General features: G+C 42.5%; 2 protein-coding genes across 2 annotated transcripts in view; both read right to left on the bottom strand.

The window, feature by feature from the left end:
* The window catches only part of LOC306818935 (protein NLRC3-like), a 112,037-nt gene that overhangs the window by 49,823 nt on the left and 44,288 nt on the right, over positions 1-17,926 (bottom strand). The gene's annotated exons all lie outside the window — the stretch shown is intronic.
* Positions 5,578-12,383, bottom strand: LOC306818948 (uncharacterized protein). The gene is made up of 3 exons (XM_079336700.1): positions 12,319-12,383; positions 11,407-11,645; positions 5,578-8,160 (listed from the first exon to the last, which is right to left on the bottom strand). The coding sequence occupies exons 2-3, from the start codon at positions 11,576-11,578 to the stop codon at positions 6,710-6,712; spliced, it is 1,623 nt and encodes a 540-aa protein (XP_079192826.1). The 5' UTR covers positions 11,579-11,645; positions 12,319-12,383; the 3' UTR covers positions 5,578-6,709.

Genomic DNA, 17,926 nt, shown 5'->3' with positions numbered 1-17,926 from the left:
GTAATGGTTTTCAGTTCTCTCCCAACATATAATTTCTGATATTAATTTCATACTATAAATGATTTTTATTTTTTTCAGATCATCTCTGAAAAGCCAAGCCAAATGTCTTGGAGGATCCTGAGCTGTTTCTGCTTAGTACCTAATGCCTGTAAATGCTTCAGTCCAGAAACAGTGCTGTTTCAACCATGGGAAAGCACTTGCCCCTCAACCAGCACATTGCTTCCTGACAAATCCCACAATTTAGGTCTGCACAAAATTCTGGACTTACATGAGGGGTTCATTGGTCAGTGGTGTGCAGTCAACTACGATTGAGATGTGTACCCTGGCATCATACAAGATGTTGATGGTTAGAGCAGTGCTCTTGTTAAAACAATGAGCTGCAGAGGTAACAATCGATTCTTTTGGCCATCAAGAGATGACATCATCTGATACCAACCTGTGGATGTAATAGGCCTTATCCCTGAGCCTTTACCAGTCAAAACGTCACATGGAGATTGAAGCGTCAGTCTGGCAAAAATTGGTTGAAACCCTATATTGAACATATGTGCACCACACACACGCACGCAATCACACACATGCAGGGACAGAATTTTGAATAATCTACTATAAAGTAGGACACAAAGAGTACAAGGTACAGCTAGATTACAAATCAACAACTCATCATCTGAGAGACCGATTAGAATTTTTAAAATCTTTGTCAATTAATTGCTGTGATTTTGATTAGCATTTATTACTTTAAACAAATTTACATTGTCTATAATTTGATTTGTTAAAGCACAGTTTGTTTTTAAGAATCTTTTACAATGAATTCATGAAATTCAGATTACCCTTTTATTGCCTGAACCTATTATTTTATTCACACTTTGCATTTCAACAGAAATATTTCAAATAACTATGTTTACTGTTTTCAAATTAAGAGTTTCTTCATGATGTCCCGGACTCCGCCGCTTAGCTTGAACAATTCACATGCTACCGTTCGGACAGAATCCTTTTTAAAGGAGGAAAGAAGAAAGGTGGTGGGGTCTGTGTTTACATCAGTGATGCCTGTTGTCAGGAGGATTTTGACCATGCAAATCTCAAGACGGTTTTACCCCACTTCCATCAACACATGAACTTCCCCACAAAAGAAGGTAACACCTTAGACATGATTTACACATCTGTTAAAGGTGAATACAAGGCGTCACCCCGCCCCCAGATTGGCCACTCTGACCACATCAGTGTAATGCTAATGCCAGCTTACAGACCCAGGGTTAAAGTCAGCAAACCGGTTCTGAAGCAGGTATGTGTGTGGCCAGAGGGGGCTTCTGCTGCACTTCAGGACTGCTTTGAAACCACAGACTGGGAGATGTTTAAGCAGGCAGCCACCTACAACAACCACACAGACATTGAGGAGTACTCTGACACTGTTACCTCCTACATCAGAAAATGCATTGATGATGTCACCACCACCAGAACCATCACCACCCGGGCTAACCAGAAGCCATGGCTGACAGGAGAGGTACGCGGGCTACTGAGGGCCAGGAACATCACCTTCAGAGCTGGAGATGCAGTCGGCCTGAGAACAGCGAGGGCCAACCTGTCCCGTGGCATCAGGAAAGCTAAACACAGCTACTCACTTAAAGTAACCAGACACTTCAAGGACAACAGAGCTGCGCAGAGCCTGTGGCGTGGTATCCAGACCATCACGGACTACAAACCCAAACCACAGACCTGTGACAACAACACCTCTCTGCTGAACGACCTAAACAGCTTCTTTGCCAGGTTTGAAGCAAACAACAGCATGCCCGCACAGAAGACCACCCCTCCTCCCCACGACCAGACCTTGTGCCTGACTGCAGCCAGCATGAAGAGAACCTTCTCCAACATCAACACCCGCAAGGCTGCAGGTCCAGACAACATCCCTGGCTGTGTGCTGAAGGACTGTGCAGAGGAGCTCAAAGATGTCTTCACAGACATTTTCAACACTTCTCTGAGGCAGACTGTTGTTCCAGCATGCTTCAAAACAACCACCATTATACCCATTCCAAAGAAGCCATCACCATCCACTCTCAATGACTATAGACCCGTTGCACTGACCCCCATCATCATGAAGTGCTTTGAAAGATTAGTCATGGCCAACATCAAATCCACCCTGGACCCCTACCAGTTTGCATACCGGGGCAACAGATCAACCGAGGATGCAATCTGCTCTGCTCTCCACCCAGCCCTCACCCACCTGGACTCCAAAAACTCATATGTCAGAATGCTGTTCATAGACTTCAGTTCAGCATTCAACACCATCATCCCTCAGCAGCTGATTGGCAAACTGGACCAGCTGGGGCTCAGCACTTCCCTGTGCAACTGGCTGCTGGACTTCCTCAGCAAGAGGCCTCAGACTGTGCGGGTTGGTGGCAACGCATCAAAAACCACCATCCTGAGCACCGGGGCCCCCCAAGGCTGTGTGCTCAGCCCCCTGCTCTTCACGCTGCTGACCCACGACTGCACTCCATCCTTCAGCAGCAACCACATTGTGACGTTCGCGGACGACACAACAGTGGTAGGTCTCATCTCCAACAACGATGAGACGCACTACAGGATGGAGGTGGGCCAACTGGCCACATGGTGCAAAGACAACAACCTCTTCCTGAATACCGACAAGACCAAGGAGGTTGTTGTCGACTTCCGGAGGGCCCCCATTCCCAAACCCCCCCTGACCATCGACGGTGCTGCTGTGGAGAGAGTGAGCTGCACCAAGTTCCTGGGGGCCCACATCAGTGAGGATCTCTCCTGGACAGCAAACACCACATCACTGGCCAAGAAGTCCCAGCAGCGCCTCTACTTCCTCCGTAAGCTGAAGAGAGCACGAGCACCCTGACCCATCATGTGCTCCTTCTACAGAGGCACCATCAAGAGCATCCTGACCAGCTGCATCACTGTGTGGCTGGGGAGCTGCACTGCTGCAAACCACAAGACCCTGCAGCGCACAGTGAAGGCGGCTGAGCGGATCATCGGTGTCCCGCTCCCCTCTCTTCTGGACCTCTACGGCACCCGCCTCACCCGCAAAGCAACCCGCATTGTGAGTGACCCCACCCACCCCTCACACAGCCTCTTCAGCCTCCTGCCATCGGGGAGACGGTACCGCAGCCTGCGGGCCGGCTCTACCAGACTGAGAAACAGCTTCTTCCACCAAGCTGTCAGGAAGCTGAACTCTCTTCCCTCCCCTCTGCCCCCATGAACACTGAACACTGGAACCTCCTCCTGTTTGAACATTGAAACAGAACCCTGGTCACTTATTGCACATTGCACGCATGCACAAGTTTCACTTTTCTTATAATCTTGTTTTATACTCCATTCTATTTAACTTATTTATCTTTTTTACCTTGTTTTATTTTATTTACCTTTTTTTTATCTACATTGCACCGTGGGGAGGGGGGAAACGTAATTTCGATTTCACTGTATGTCTGACATATTTTGGAATTGACAAATAAAGAACCTTGAACCTTGAAATATGTCTCGAAATTATCTGTTTGAAAATTAAGCAGGGAGGTTTACTTACCCGTCATACCCTGTTTAAATATTTGTAAGATGATATGAATGTGTCTTGAATAAGGACATATTATGTTCTTCTCTGCTTTGAGGTTAATGAACTTCTGTTGAGACATGTCCTTTTTTATCTCAGTATGGTGACTTATAGGGTATTACTTTCACTGGGTTGCATTTGATTGGTTAAAAACATAAACATCTATTGTTGTTACTTCACAGATTATATTTTAGATTGATATTAGATATACTTAACAGAACAGGATTTTATGCCGATTAAAATGTAATTAAGGAAACTCAGTGAGTACAAAGTTGTTTCTTTGACTAAAATATGGTTGTTAATACTGAAAAATGAATGTTTGAATCAATATTTTAAATAAAGCAGAACATTTCAGTTTTTTCAGTTTTTACGGCCCTCGCCTCTGGAACAGCCTGCCGGAGGACCTCAGGGCCGCAGAGAACGCTCATATTTTTAAGAGCAGGCTCAAGACCCACCTTTTTAGTCTAGCTTTTAAATAATATTTATTCATTTTATCTGTTATGATTTTAGCATTTTATGTTTACTTATATCTTACCATTATTTTATTGGTTTTAGCTTTATTCAGCTTATTGTTTGGCCTCATTTTAAAGTTTTATGTATTTTACGTTTCTTGCCAGTGTTTCCTCCGAGGGAGCCCTCTGTGTCGGGAGCAGTGGAGGGCTGTGGCTGCCTGGGTGCCGTCCTGCGGTGCCTGGGTGGAAGTCAGGGGTCTCGGCCCCGCCTCCTCTGGGCACCCTGTGATGGTGCCCCTGATGGCCGCGGCCGATCTGCTGCTCTCGATGCAGACGGCTCCTCTTTGGCGTTTACTTACCTGGTTCATCCGTACTCAGCCTTCTGTCCATATTATTGATGCTGGTGTGTGTGCATGTGTGTGTTTGTGTGTAGGTCTGCGTGTGTGTGTTGGAGAGTGGGGTGGCTTGTGAGTATGAGTGTGATACTGTTTGTATGCGTGGGGGGTGGGGGGAGGGTGGGAATGATTTTAATGTGATTTTAATGTGATTTTAACATGTAAAGCACTTTGTGCTACTTTTAAAGTATGAAAAGCGCTTTATAAATAAAGATTGATTTGATTTCAGTACATTTTTTTTTACTTTGTGTTGTTTATACTTTACAATGTTTGAATGTTTGTAATGCTTCTTGTACTTTATCATTTAAATGTTTGCTTTGTTTCCTTTAACTGTTTTTGCACCAAAACACCAAGACAAATTCCTGTGTATTGTACTTGGCAAAAAAAAAAAAAAAAAAAATGAGTCTGATGAAAAACAATACACACACATTTTGATTTTCTAAATAGAACATAAAATGAGTGTCAAAGTCTTTGTGTATTTAGAAAAGCACTGTATAAAATAAATTTAAATTCTTAACAAAAGTAAATGAATTAAATTGTCTGAACTCATCCAGTTTCTTCTAGAAATGTAAACATGGCTTTCCATCCTCATTTAACACGAGTCATTATTTCAACCCCACCTTTTCTCAGCTCTTCATTTAGCTTTTCTCTTTGGGATTGAAATCTCTGACAGGGTAAAGAACATGTTCTCTCGTCCCTTGCTCCTGTCCACCATCACACAAACCTGTCTGATGTTATCCTATTACGTGCTGAACTGTTTCCTGTATGCATAATAATTATGTTCCTCTACCATCATTTATACACACCAAGTGACTTTCAATAGACTCTTTCAAAAGTTCTTCTATTATTTCCCTGTTTGCGTCGCTTTTCTTTGCTCCCCACAATGTGCTGTGTGAGTTGTCTATGTTCCATATTTCAGATCTCTTTTATTTTGAAACGTCATATCAGTTTGTCTCGTGATTTCCTGATTTCAAGCAAGCATCCACCGCTAGGATGTAGCGTCTATTTCCGGCTCAGGTTGAGATGGATGCAAGTAGAATATGATATTCCCCCGGCTTCAGCAGGGGAGGGGGAAACGTGTCAGTCCTGCTGACCTGTAAGCCTTTGGGAATGGAGCTTACCACAACGCCAAAATGTCCTTGACGTGCAGAAATGGCTGACTCAGTCAAAAAAGGATTTCAAAAGATTTATTTAAAAGGTTAAACATCCGACACTGTTCTTTTTCTTAAAACTCAAAATCAATAAAGTTAAATGAAAAAGAAAAGTAAAAAATAAGATTTCAAAGTTTAACACACAGTTTAGTGTGTGAACTCCTCTGTGTGAGTGATTTAAACAAAGAGGTGCCTTCGAGGGCACTGAGGTGTCATACAGCATCTGAACTCTCAAAAGCAATTGAGGTCACATCACCTGTATCAAAGTTCAAACTGAGGCGTCTTACATTCACACGAGCAAGTTGGTTTGTGGTTTTGCTTTTCTCGCAGGTGCAAAGGCACCTAACGAATGCATGCATGCATGATGAATGGAACATGTAAAAGCACTTAGGATTATATGATATATGAGTTAAATGATACATGGATTGAAGGGTCATAGAAGAAATAAACTCAAAAATAATAAAACGAATTCAACGATTGCATAACACTTTCTGATCTGTAACAGACAGAATAAAGTAGACACAAGATTACGGTTTACATAAGAAGAATCCGTAGGTCAAACACAACAAATGAAAGAATTCACACGTTTAAGACAAAATGTCAAAACTTGAAAACTGAAAACCAAGAACAACTCCAACAAACAGACAACCGGACAAGATGGTTTAGCACCAGCTGTTTCAAGGACAGTTACTGGCAGAGTCTGCTCAGACCTCCCCTTTATTCTCATGTTGGAGATTTGGATTTCTTTACGTCAGAAAGAAACAGAACCCCTCAGGGAAAACTGGCAGAAAAGTTTCAGGTTCACACCAGAAACCAAGAGTCATTTGCTGAGCTTGTGAGAAGGTATTCTTATTGTCTTCAAAAGGCAACGGTTCTTAAACTTCTCTTGTTCTCTGAAAGGGTTAATTTGGTATCTGGGTTAATGCCACTGCAAAGTTAAGAGGGCATTCAAAGAGACGTCACAGTGGAGATCTCTCTCTCTCTCTTTTTCCTCTCTCTGGTTAACTACAGAGTATCCAGACCTGCGACCTGTATTCAAGGGGTACAGAGCTAAAGCGATCAATCGTTGAGTAGTTTGTTTCAAATGCTGATGGTAAAGGTGGAAAACATACCTCGCAGCCTGGTGAGCTGGGATACATGTGAAGGATAAAATTAGACTTTTTTAGCTTCCTCCTGTTTGTGAACTTCACTGTGTTTCTTCAGAATCCCCTTCTGTCTAAATCTGTTTCCACACTCAGAGCAGCTGAAGGGTTTCTCTCCACTATGAATGAACATGTGTGAGGCCAGATGTTGTCTTCGTTTAAATCTTTTACCACACTCAGAGCAGCTAAAGGGTTTCTCTCCACTATGAATGAACATGTGTGAGGCCAGATGTTGACTTTGTTTAAAACTTTTACCACACTCGGAACAGCTGAAGGGTTTCTCACCACTGTGAACTAACATGTGTGTGGCCAGACTGCCTATCCAGGTAAATCTTTTACCACACTCGGAACAGCTGAAGGGTTTCTCTCCACTGTGAACTAACATGTGTCGGGTCAGATGTCCTCTTTGAATAAATCCTTTGCCACACTCAGAGCAGCTGAAGGGTTTCTCTCCACTATGAACTAACATGTGTGCGGCCAGACTGCTTCTATGAACAAAACTTTTACCACACTCGGAGCAGCTGAAGGGTTTCTCTCCACTGTGAATTAACATGTGTCGGGTCAGATGTCCTCTTTGAATAAATCCTTTACCACACTCAGAGCAGCTGAAGGGTTTCTCTCCACTATGAACTAACATGTGTGCGGCCAGACCGCTTCTATGAACAAAACTTTTGCCACACTCAGAGCAGCTGAAGGGTTTCTCTCCACTATGAACTAACAAGTGTGCAGCCAGACTGCATCTATATGTAAAACTTCTATCACACTCCGAGCAGCTGAAGAGTTTCTCTCCACTGTGAACTAACATGTGTGCGGTCAGAGTCTGTTTTCTGTTAAACCTTTTACCACACTCAGAGCACCTATGTTGTCTCTTTCCAGTCTCTAGTGTCTTATTTTTCAACTTTAATTCTGACAGATCGTCTCTTGTCTCTTGCCAATCATCACTCTGATCAGTCTCAACCTCAGTTTCAGGTTCATCAGAGTCTTCAGTCTTGACCTCAGTCTCTGGTTCATCAGAGTCTTCAGTCTTGACCTCAGTCTCTGGTTCATCAGAGTCTTCAGTCTCGACTTCAGTATCTGGTTCATCGGAGTCTTCAGTCTTGACCTCAGTCTCTGGTTCATCAGAGTCTTCAGACTTGACCTCAGTCTCTGGTTGTAAACGTCTCTCTGGATCTGAGTCCCTCTCAGGTTCTGCTCCTCCACAGTCCTCTCCATCAGCTCCTGTTTCCATCTGTTCAGTTTGTCTCTGATGAAGCTGTGAGGACCGAGGTTTCTCTTCATCTTCTTCACTCTTCACAGAGACAGGAGTGGTGTCAGCCTCCTCCATTCCTTGAAGCTGACTGATCCACACTTCCTCATGTTCTTCTTTAATGTGTTGGGGCTTAGTGTCCTCCTGGTCCAGAATGTGGCTCCACTCCTGCTCAGGTGGAAGCTCTTCTTTACACACCAACAGCTGCTGGACATCTGCAGGACAAAGTAAAAAAACATTAGCATATATAAGTATGTTAGTAATTTATTCACCAATTTGAACAAATTCATCATTGTTTAGAAAAGTCTCTTCAGGGATGAATTGTAGGACATAATTCAAATTAAAGGAAAAGGTCTTTCTCATTATTCAAATAAACTCAAAAAACAAATGTAGGGGCATAGGAAAGTGACGTCAGACTTGAGTTTCCAGACAGAACGCACAACACATCCAGTACAATAGGTGGGGTGGTGCATCTTAAACGCTGGTACAAACTTTAGCTCCCATTGTGATACAAATGGCGATCTGCGTGGACCTTTCCAAAGCACACTGAACTTCCAGCGAGTCTGACGCAGCAACTCTATAACCAGAGCTGCCAAGTCTCACGCATGACACCACGACACTATTTCTGAGTGAGAGTCACTCAATTAAGCATCTCTCGTCCTCACATTCCTCCTATTTCACACAGTAAGAGTCAAAAAAGTACCTTTTTCTGTTTCCCCCCTTTAATATCTTGCCTCACCTGTTTCTTGCTGTACTTGGTGCCATACTTTGCCTATGACTGGCTTACCCAGACAGAACCATAACCAGTGGTTAACTTGTAAACCCTGAGGTCTCGGCCAAAGACTGTAAACATTAAGATCCCAACACACTGAGAGAGAGAGTGCTGTTCTGGCAATGCAGGCGAAGACAATACATCACAGAACACTTAAAAACATGCACAGAGCATCGGGCACAGCAGTCACAACAAAAATCAACTGAAGAGAAACATAGACTTGCAGTGTGCATCTTTCTCATGTTTGTTTTCACTTAAGAAAAAGTAATTCTATAATGGCAATGTCGCTGTGCAAATTCACAGGCTATATGAGTAATTTATTCACCAATTTGTGTGCTCAACTCAAAGGGATTAAAGCAGTCTGTTGATGTGATTTGGACATTTAAATCCATTCATTTTATACAATCTAAAAAGGAAAATAAGATAAACCACTACGTCTATCGCAATTAACTGGAAAAATGAAGCCACTGAGGTGACAAAAAATACTGTAATATGTAAAATACGTTTGTAATTTTTATTAACCAAAATAAAAAGTAACTTGTGATGAATTGCATTAACTCATAATCAACCTCATTCGCATTGAACACCATGTTCCTGCTGCTAATGTTCCCATTTTTTCCCCCATCATAACCATCAGACCCCCCCACCCCCCGCATCAGATAGGGAAAACAAGTCAAACGATACCCACGCAACCTCTCCTTACTTTTCTAAGCACATACTTGGCCTACTCTTTGAACTCTATGCAGATGTATACAAAAGTAAACAAGTGTTTAAGTTGTGCTCTATGTTTACTGTGCATCTTACTACATATATCAGCAAGTCTAAGAACGATGTACCAGCGCAGCCCAACTTAAATATATTCCCCACCACTTTGATTGGGGACAGAAGACGGAGCTTCAGGCCAAACTAGTATGATCTTCATCCATGGCTCGAGTATTCTGCTGTAATGGACTCTACATGTTGCTTTGCATGTAGACATTTCAGTACACCAAATGCCCCAGACACTGTTTTTGTTTCACCACCTGGGTTTCGAAACTGGAAAAAAACAGCAACTACGAGAGATGCAGGGTTTTCAGTTTATGCAAAGTCTAAACGACACAAGTGTGTAATGATACCATGGAGGGATAATCAAAGAGCAGTTAAAACTGATGCAACATTAGCAGATCTCCTTGACAAAGAACATGCTAAACAAGCACAAGAAAATCAGGCATACATTAAAACAATTGTGAAAGTGCTATAACTTACAGCTACACAAAACATACATGGCAGAACAAGAGAGCTGCAACATTTAAGCGACACACGTTGGGCATGCCGATTTCCAGCCCTATGCAATATTATGAACACTGCACCTGTCCTGAAACGACTACTGCAACAGATTGTTCAAGAACATCATGGTGAAAAAAAACTGTTGAGGCCCGTGATCTTCTACTTCCAATTGACTTTGAATTTGTTGTGCACCTAGTGACCATGCGTAAGTTGTTTGGGGAGACAAAGCTACAGTCTGACATGTTACAGTCAGAAAGTGTTGATCAACACACACATCAATTAACACATTGTATTTGTACCCTGTACTGTATTTTTCATTTCATGAGGTTCATCAATGTAACACAGTTCCTTTCACACTGAATCTAATAAAATGAATATTAAAAGGCACACTGTTGTACCCTGGTGTTCACATTGTTGGCAGACCTCATTTGTACCCAATACTGTATTTTTTTTAACTCTCTTGCACTGTCCCCCTCTCTTGAACAAAACATATTTTACAAGATGTTGATGATTTAGGACATGAGCTCCATCCATTTAAGAGTTGTGGACATAAATATACGGAGTTGTAACATTAAAACTCTTGTAAAATGAAATGTTTATGATTTTAAAATAAAACAAATGCATAATATTTAAAAGTAATTTATAGAGCTATCACTTTGACGAGTTAATTAGATGCATCAATTACACCACAAATTAACACGTTATTAAAAAATTGACGCAAGATTAATTATAGCACACTTGAATAAAAAATTCACTGCACATTTTAACCAGAAACCATAGACTGTAAGAAAGGCACATTTCAAACTTGGCCCATTAAAGGACCCGTACTTGTCAGTGCCTCTTCATACATGCCTTGCTAGCCAAACCAAACAAAGCAGGACTGAGGTGAAAATGTTGTGTCCATTCACTCTGCTGGAGGACAGAGATCGGTTCATTTAAAAAGTCAAAAGGGTGGAGACAGCGAGAAAGACGAAAGACAGCCAGGTCACTGTGTGTCTGCAAAGACCCAGGTTCTACATTTCCCCGATAAAAGATTTGAGGAAAGAAACGAGACACGGAATTGTTAATGACTTTAAGTCTGTATTTCTCTGCTGCGCACAGCCCTCTCTGAAACAAAGCTTAACTGAGTAATAAAGAGTCACGTGACAGTGACAGAGGAGATTCATTGCTGAATGTCTTTCATTGTTGGTTTTGTTTGTTTGTGATTTTCTCCTTTGTGGAATATATTAGTTAGCGGTTAGCTGCTATCATGTGATGCTATTACAGCTATTGGCATCCGGCTTACGGGTGGCTGTGGAAACACATACGAGACCAGGTTTAATCGAACCGAACTGTACTGAGCCGGACCAGACTGCTGTGTGGATACAGGGCTTAAAGGCTCTGCTCTCTGAAACACGTTTCCAGCAGTGGGAAGAAAACCTACCTGCTCTGTGCAGCTTGATTTCAGGTGTTAAAATCACACCCAGCAGTTTTCTTTGTCGGTGGAGCTCCTCTTCGTATCCACATGTTGTTGTTGTTTGTCCTGATGTATCTCTGAAAACCGCAGCGAGCAGCCGCCGTCTGAAGAGCTCTTTAAGATCCTGAAACCCGGACATCTGACCCAAAACATCCAAGACTGACGGGAGGAAAACTCAACTCAACGTTACTCTGACTACCTACAACCTTCTTCTTCTTCTTCTTTTAGTTTAATGGCGGGTTACAAACATATCTTAAAGGTGTATACCGCCACCTACTGTACCGGAGTATGTAGCTTGATTTTATATTTCTCTATTTAATATCAAATAAATGAAAATAAAATTAAAAATAAATTAAAAAAATAAAAAAATAAATAAAATAAAATAAAATAAAAATAACAATAAATAAATAATGACCTAAATCCGATTATATATCTCTACATCTTTCAAAAATTGTATCACAGCTTTCTGTGTTTTCTTGATTCCTTCTCCTGAAGTTCCAAGCAATCCCTCAATACTCCATTTCCTTCCTACCTCTCTTATCTTTTGATTTAGTCTGATCCTCATTCTTCTATATTTTTTGCAATGGAACAATACGTGTTCAACGTTTTCTGTGACTCCACATTCCTCACATTCATCTGTTTCTCTTTTACCTAACAAAAACATTGTGTTATTCAACCCTGTATGGTCAAATCTCATTTTAGTTAAAATTGTCTCCTCTCTTCTATTTTTCCTATTTACTCCTTGTGTATTTATAGATTTCTGTAAATTGTAATATTTCCTCCCATTTTTATTCCTGTCCCATCTGACTGGCCATTTCTTTGTCATTTCTTTTTTGATCAATGCCTTAATTTCGCCTTTACCAAAAGGATACCTACAACCTTAAAGACACACGTGCACACTAAGACAACCCCGGAAACTACACACATACATGTGAAAGAGCCGGAAATAGACGCTACATCCTAGCGATGGGCGCTCGCTTGAAAACAGGAAATAGCAAGACAATCTGATATGACGTTTCAAAATAAAAGCGATAGGAAATATGGAACATACACTTCAAGGCCTTTTTCAGATGAAATTAAATCAGCTGTTTGCAAAGAATAATTTTAGTTCAAACTTTCGGTTCACCACATCACAGACAATCTGATGTGGAATTTAAAAATAAAAAAACGTGAAAATCACTTAGATTTCAGAGTGAATAATTACATTGTTGTGAGGTGTAATGGGGGGAGGAGGATGTGCAACATTTATTAAGGAAATAAACCATTCAGAGTGGTGAGTAAAGGGAGGGAAGAAGAATTCTTTGTCATAGAAATGTGGATGGATTTAGGACAGATTACTATCATCAGTTATTATAATTCATGCCAAAAACTAGATCTCAACTAATGAAAGCAAATACAGGGACAGGCTGAAGGCTGAGGTTTGAAATAATGACAAATGTAAATATAAAGTAAATATAAAGTCTGGGTTACATTTAGAGAAGGAACTGGACTAGTTCAGACAATTTAATTACTTAATTACTTATTTACTTTTGTTTGTTAATAATAATTATACATTTATTGGATATAGTGCTTGTCTAAATACACAATGAGTTCAACACTCATATTTTATTTTGTTCTATTTAGAAAATTAAAATGTGGGTGTATTTTTTTTTAATCAGAATATAATTTTTTTATTGCCATTTATTTTTATTGCAAGTACATTTACACATACAAGGAATTTGTCTTTGTGTTTTGGTGCAACAACAGTTAAAGGAAACAAAGCAAACATAGCAAACACTTAAATAGTAAAGTATAAAAAGCATTACAAACAAGGACGTACCTAATGTTGAGTGCTGTTTAAGGAGCTTCAGCAGCAAAAATCCACTATAGAGCTATTCTATGTTGAGCCAGAGGACATTGAGGCAATGGACGTGCATGTGCCATCTCAGCTGCAGACATTTTGTGGCTATATGAAAATTCATCAGGTAATGGTTTTCAGTTCTCTCCCAACATATAATTTCTGATATTAATTTCATACTATAAATGATTTTTATTTTTTTCAGATCATCTCTGAAAAGCCAAGCCAAATGTCTTGGAGGATCCTGAGCTGTTTCTGCTTAGTACCTAATGCCTGTAAATGCTTCAGTCCAGAAACAGTGCTGTTTCAACCATGGGAAAGCACTTGCCCCTCAACCAGCACATTGCTTCCTGACAAATCCCACAATTTAGGTCTGCACAAAATTCTGGACTTACATGAGGGGTTCATTGGTCAGTGGTGTGCAGTCAACTACGATTGAGATGTGTACCCTGGCATCATACAAGATGTTGATGGTTAGAGCAGTGCTCTTGTTAAAACAATGAGCTGCAGAGGTAACAATCGATTCTTTTGGCCATCAAGAGATGACATCATCTGATACCAACCTGTGGATGTAATAGGCCTTATCCCTGAGCCTTTGCCAGTCAAAACGTCACATGGAGATTGAAGCGTCAGTCTGGCAAAAATTGGTTGAAACCCTATATTGAACATATGTGCACCACACACACGCACGCAATCACACACATGCAGGGACAGAATTTTGAATAATCTACTATAAAGTAGGACACAAAGAGTACAAGGTACAGCTAGATTACAAATCAACAACTCATCATCTGAGAGACCGATTAGAATTTTTAAAATCTTTGTCAATTAATTGCTGTGATTTTGATTACCCTTTTATTGCCTGAACCTATTATTTTATTCACACTTTGCATTTCAACAGAAATATTTCAAATAACTATGTTTACTGTTTTCAAATTAAGAGTTTCTTCATGATGTCCCGGACTCCGCCGCTTAGCTTGAACAATTCACATGCTACCGTTCGGACAGAATCCTTTTTAAAGGAGGAAAGAAGAAAGGTGGTGGGGTCTGTGTTTACATCAGTGATGCCTGTTGTCAGGAGGATTTTGACCATGCAAATCTCAAGACGGTTTTACCCCACTTCCATCAACACATGAACTTCCCCACAAAAGAAGGTAACACCTTAGACATGATTTACACATCTGTTAAAGGTGAATACAAGGCGTCACCCCGCCCCCAGATTGGCCACTCTGACCACATCAGTGTAATGCTAATGCCAGCTTACAGACCCAGGGTTAAAGTCAGCAAACCGGTTCTGAAGCAGGTCTGTGTGTGGCCAGAGGGGGCTTCTGCTGCACTTCAGGACTGCTTTGAAACCACAGACTGGGAGATGTTTAAGCAGGCAGCCACCTACAACAACCACACAGACATTGAGGAGTACTCTGACACTGTTACCTCCTACATCAGAAAATGCATTGATGATGTCACCACCACCAGAACCATCACCACCCGGGCTAACCAGAAGCCATGGCTGACAGGAGAGGTACGCGGGCTACTGAGGGCCAGGAACATCACCTTCAGAGCTGGAGATGCAGTCGGCCTGAGAACAGCGAGGGCCAACCTGTCCCGTGGCATCAGGAAAGCTAAACACAGCTACTCACTTAAAGTAACCAGACACTTCAAGGACAACAGAGCTGCGCAGAGCCTGTGGCGTGGTATCCAGACCATCACGGACTACAAACCCAAACCACAGACCTGTGACAACAACACCTCTCTGCTGAACGACCTAAACAGCTTCTTTGCCAGGTTTGAAGCAAACAACAGCATGCCCGCACAGAAGACCACCCCTCCTCCCCACGACCAGACCTTGTGCCTGACTGCAGCCAGCATGAAGAGAACCTTCTCCAACATCAACACCCGCAAGGCTGCAGGTCCAGACAACATCCCTGGCTGTGTGCTGAAGGACTGTGCAGAGGAGCTCAAAGATGTCTTCACAGACATTTTCAACACTTCTCTGAGGCAGACTGTTGTTCCAGCATGCTTCAAAACAACCACCATTATACCCATTCCAAAGAAGCCATCACCATCCACTCTCAATGACTATAGACCCGTTGCACTGACCCCCATCATCATGAAGTGCTTTGAAAGATTAGTCATGGCCAACATCAAATCCACCCTGGACCCCTACCAGTTTGCATACCGGGGCAACAGATCAACCGAGGATGCAATCTGCTCTGCTCTCCACCCAGCCCTCACCCACCTGGACTCCAAAAACTCATATGTCAGAATGCTGTTCATAGACTTCAGTTCAGCATTCAACACCATCATCCCTCAGCAGCTGATTGGCAAACTGGACCAGCTGGGGCTCAGCACTTCCCTGTGCAACTGGCTGCTGGACTTCCTCAGCAAGAGGCCTCAGACTGTGCGGGTTGGTGGCAACGCATCAAAAACCACCATCCTGAGCACCGGGGCCCCCCAAGGCTGTGTGCTCAGCCCCCTGCTCTTCACGCTGCTGACCCACGACTGCACTCCATCCTTCAGCAGCAACCACATTGTGAAGTTCGCGGACGACACAACAGTGGTAGGTCTCATCTCCAACAACGATGAGACGCACTACAGGATGGAGGTGGGCCAACTGGCCACATGGTGCAAAGACAACAACCTCTTCCTGAATACCGACAAGACCAAGGAGGTTGTTGTCGACTTCCGGAGGGCCCCCATTCCCAAACCCCCCCTGACCATCGACGGTGCTGCTGTGGAGAGAGTGAGCTGCACCAAGTTCCTGGGGGCCCACATCAGTGAGGATCTCTCCTGGACAGCAAACACCACATCACTGGCCAAGAAGTCCCAGCAGCGCCTCTACTTCCTCCGTAAGCTGAAGAGAGCACGAGCACCCTGACCCATCATGTGCTCCTTCTACAGAGGCACCATGGAGAGCATCCTGACCCATCATGTGCTCCTTCTACAGAGGCACCATGGAGAGCATCCTGACCAGCTGCATCACTGTGTGGCTGGGGAGCTGCACTGCTGCAAACCACAAGACCCTGCAGCGCACAGTGAAGGCGGCTGAGCGGATCATCGGTGTCCCGCTCCCCTCTCTTCTGGACCTCTACGGCACCCGCCTCACCCGCAAAGCAACCCGCATTGTGAGTGACCCCACCCACCCCTCACACAGCCTCTTCAGCCTCCTGCCATCGGGGAGACGGTACCGCAGCCTGCGGGCCGGCTCTACCAGACTGAGAAACAGCTTCTTCCACCAAGCTGTCAGGAAGCTGAACTCTCTTCCCTCCCCTCTGCCCCCATGAACACTGAACACTGGAACCTCCTCCTGTTTGAACATTGAAACAGAACCCTGGTCACTTATTGCACATTGCACGCATGCACAAGTTTCACTTTTCTTATAATCTTGTTTTATACTCCATTCTATTTAACTTAGTACTTTTGCACATTTAGGTTTATTAATGTAAATATTATTTATCTTTTTTACCTTGTTTTATTTTATTTACCTTTTTTTTATCTACATTGCACCGTGGGGAGGGGGGAAACGTAATTTCGATTTCACTGTATGTCTGACATATTTTGGAATTGACAAATAAAGAACCTTGAACCTTGAAATATGTCTCGAAATTATCTGTTTGAAAATTAAGCAGGGAGGTTTACTTACCCGTCATACCCTGTTTAAATATTTGTAAGATGATATGAATGTGTCTTGAATAAGGACATATTATGTTCTTCTCTGCTTTGAGGTTAATGAACTTCTGTTGAGACATGTCCTTTTTTATCTCAGTATGGTGACTTATAGGGTATTACTTTCACTGGGTTGCATTTGATTGGTTAAAAACATAAACATCTATTGTTGTTACTTCACAGATTATATTTTAGATTGATATTAGATATACTTAACAGAACAGGATTTTATGCCGATTAAAATGTAATTAAGGAAACTCAGTGAGTACAAAGTTGTTTCTTTGACTAAAATATGGTTGTTAATACTGAAAAATGAATGTTTGAATCAATATTTTAAATAAAGCAGAACATTTCAGTTTTTTCAGTTTTTACGGCCCTCGCCTCTGGAACAGCCTGCCGGAGGACCTCAGGGCCGCAGAGAACGCTCATATTTTTAAGAGCAGGCTCAAGACCCACCTTTTTAGTCTAGCTTTTAAATAATATTTATTCATTTTATCTGTTATGATTTTAGCATTTTATGTTTACTTATATCTTACCATTATTTTATTGGTTTTAGCTTTATTCAGCTTATTGTTTGGCCTCATTTTAAAGTTTTATGTATTTTACGTTTCTTGCCAGTGTTTCCTCCGAGGGAGCCCTCTGTGTCGGGAGCAGTGGAGGGCTGTGGCTGCCTGGGTGCCGTCCTGCGGTGCCTGGGTGGAAGTCAGGGGTCTCTGCCCCGCCTCCTCTGGGCACCCTGTGATGGTGCCCCTGATGGCCGCGGCCGATCTGCTGCTCTCGATGCAGACGGCTCCTCTTTGGCGTTTACTTACCTGGTTCATCCGTACTCAGCCTTCTGTCCATATTATTGATGCTGGTGTGTGTGCATGTGTGTGTTTGTGTGTAGGTCTGCGTGTGTGTGTTGGAGAGTGGGGTGGCTTGTGAGTATGAGTGTGATACTGTTTGTATGCGTGGGGGGTGGGGGGAGGGTGGGAATGATTTTAA

Source organism: Symphodus melops, assembly GCF_947650265.1.
Source record: "Symphodus melops genome assembly, chromosome: 23".
NCBI classification, from domain to species: domain Eukaryota; kingdom Metazoa; phylum Chordata; class Actinopteri; order Labriformes; family Labridae; genus Symphodus; species Symphodus melops.
This window is presented reverse-complemented; position numbering and strand designations above follow the sequence as displayed.

Bases quoted from the DNA above. Each gene is read 5' to 3' on its own strand.
- LOC306818948 (XM_079336700.1), bottom strand. From the start codon at position 11,578: ATGTCCGGGTTTCAGGATCTTAAAGAGCTCTTCAGACGGCGGCTGCTC. The intron at 8,161-11,406 runs GTAGGTTTTCTT...TTTGTCCTGCAG, and splicing joins AATCAAGCTGCACAGAGCAG to ATGTCCAGCAGCTGTTGGTG.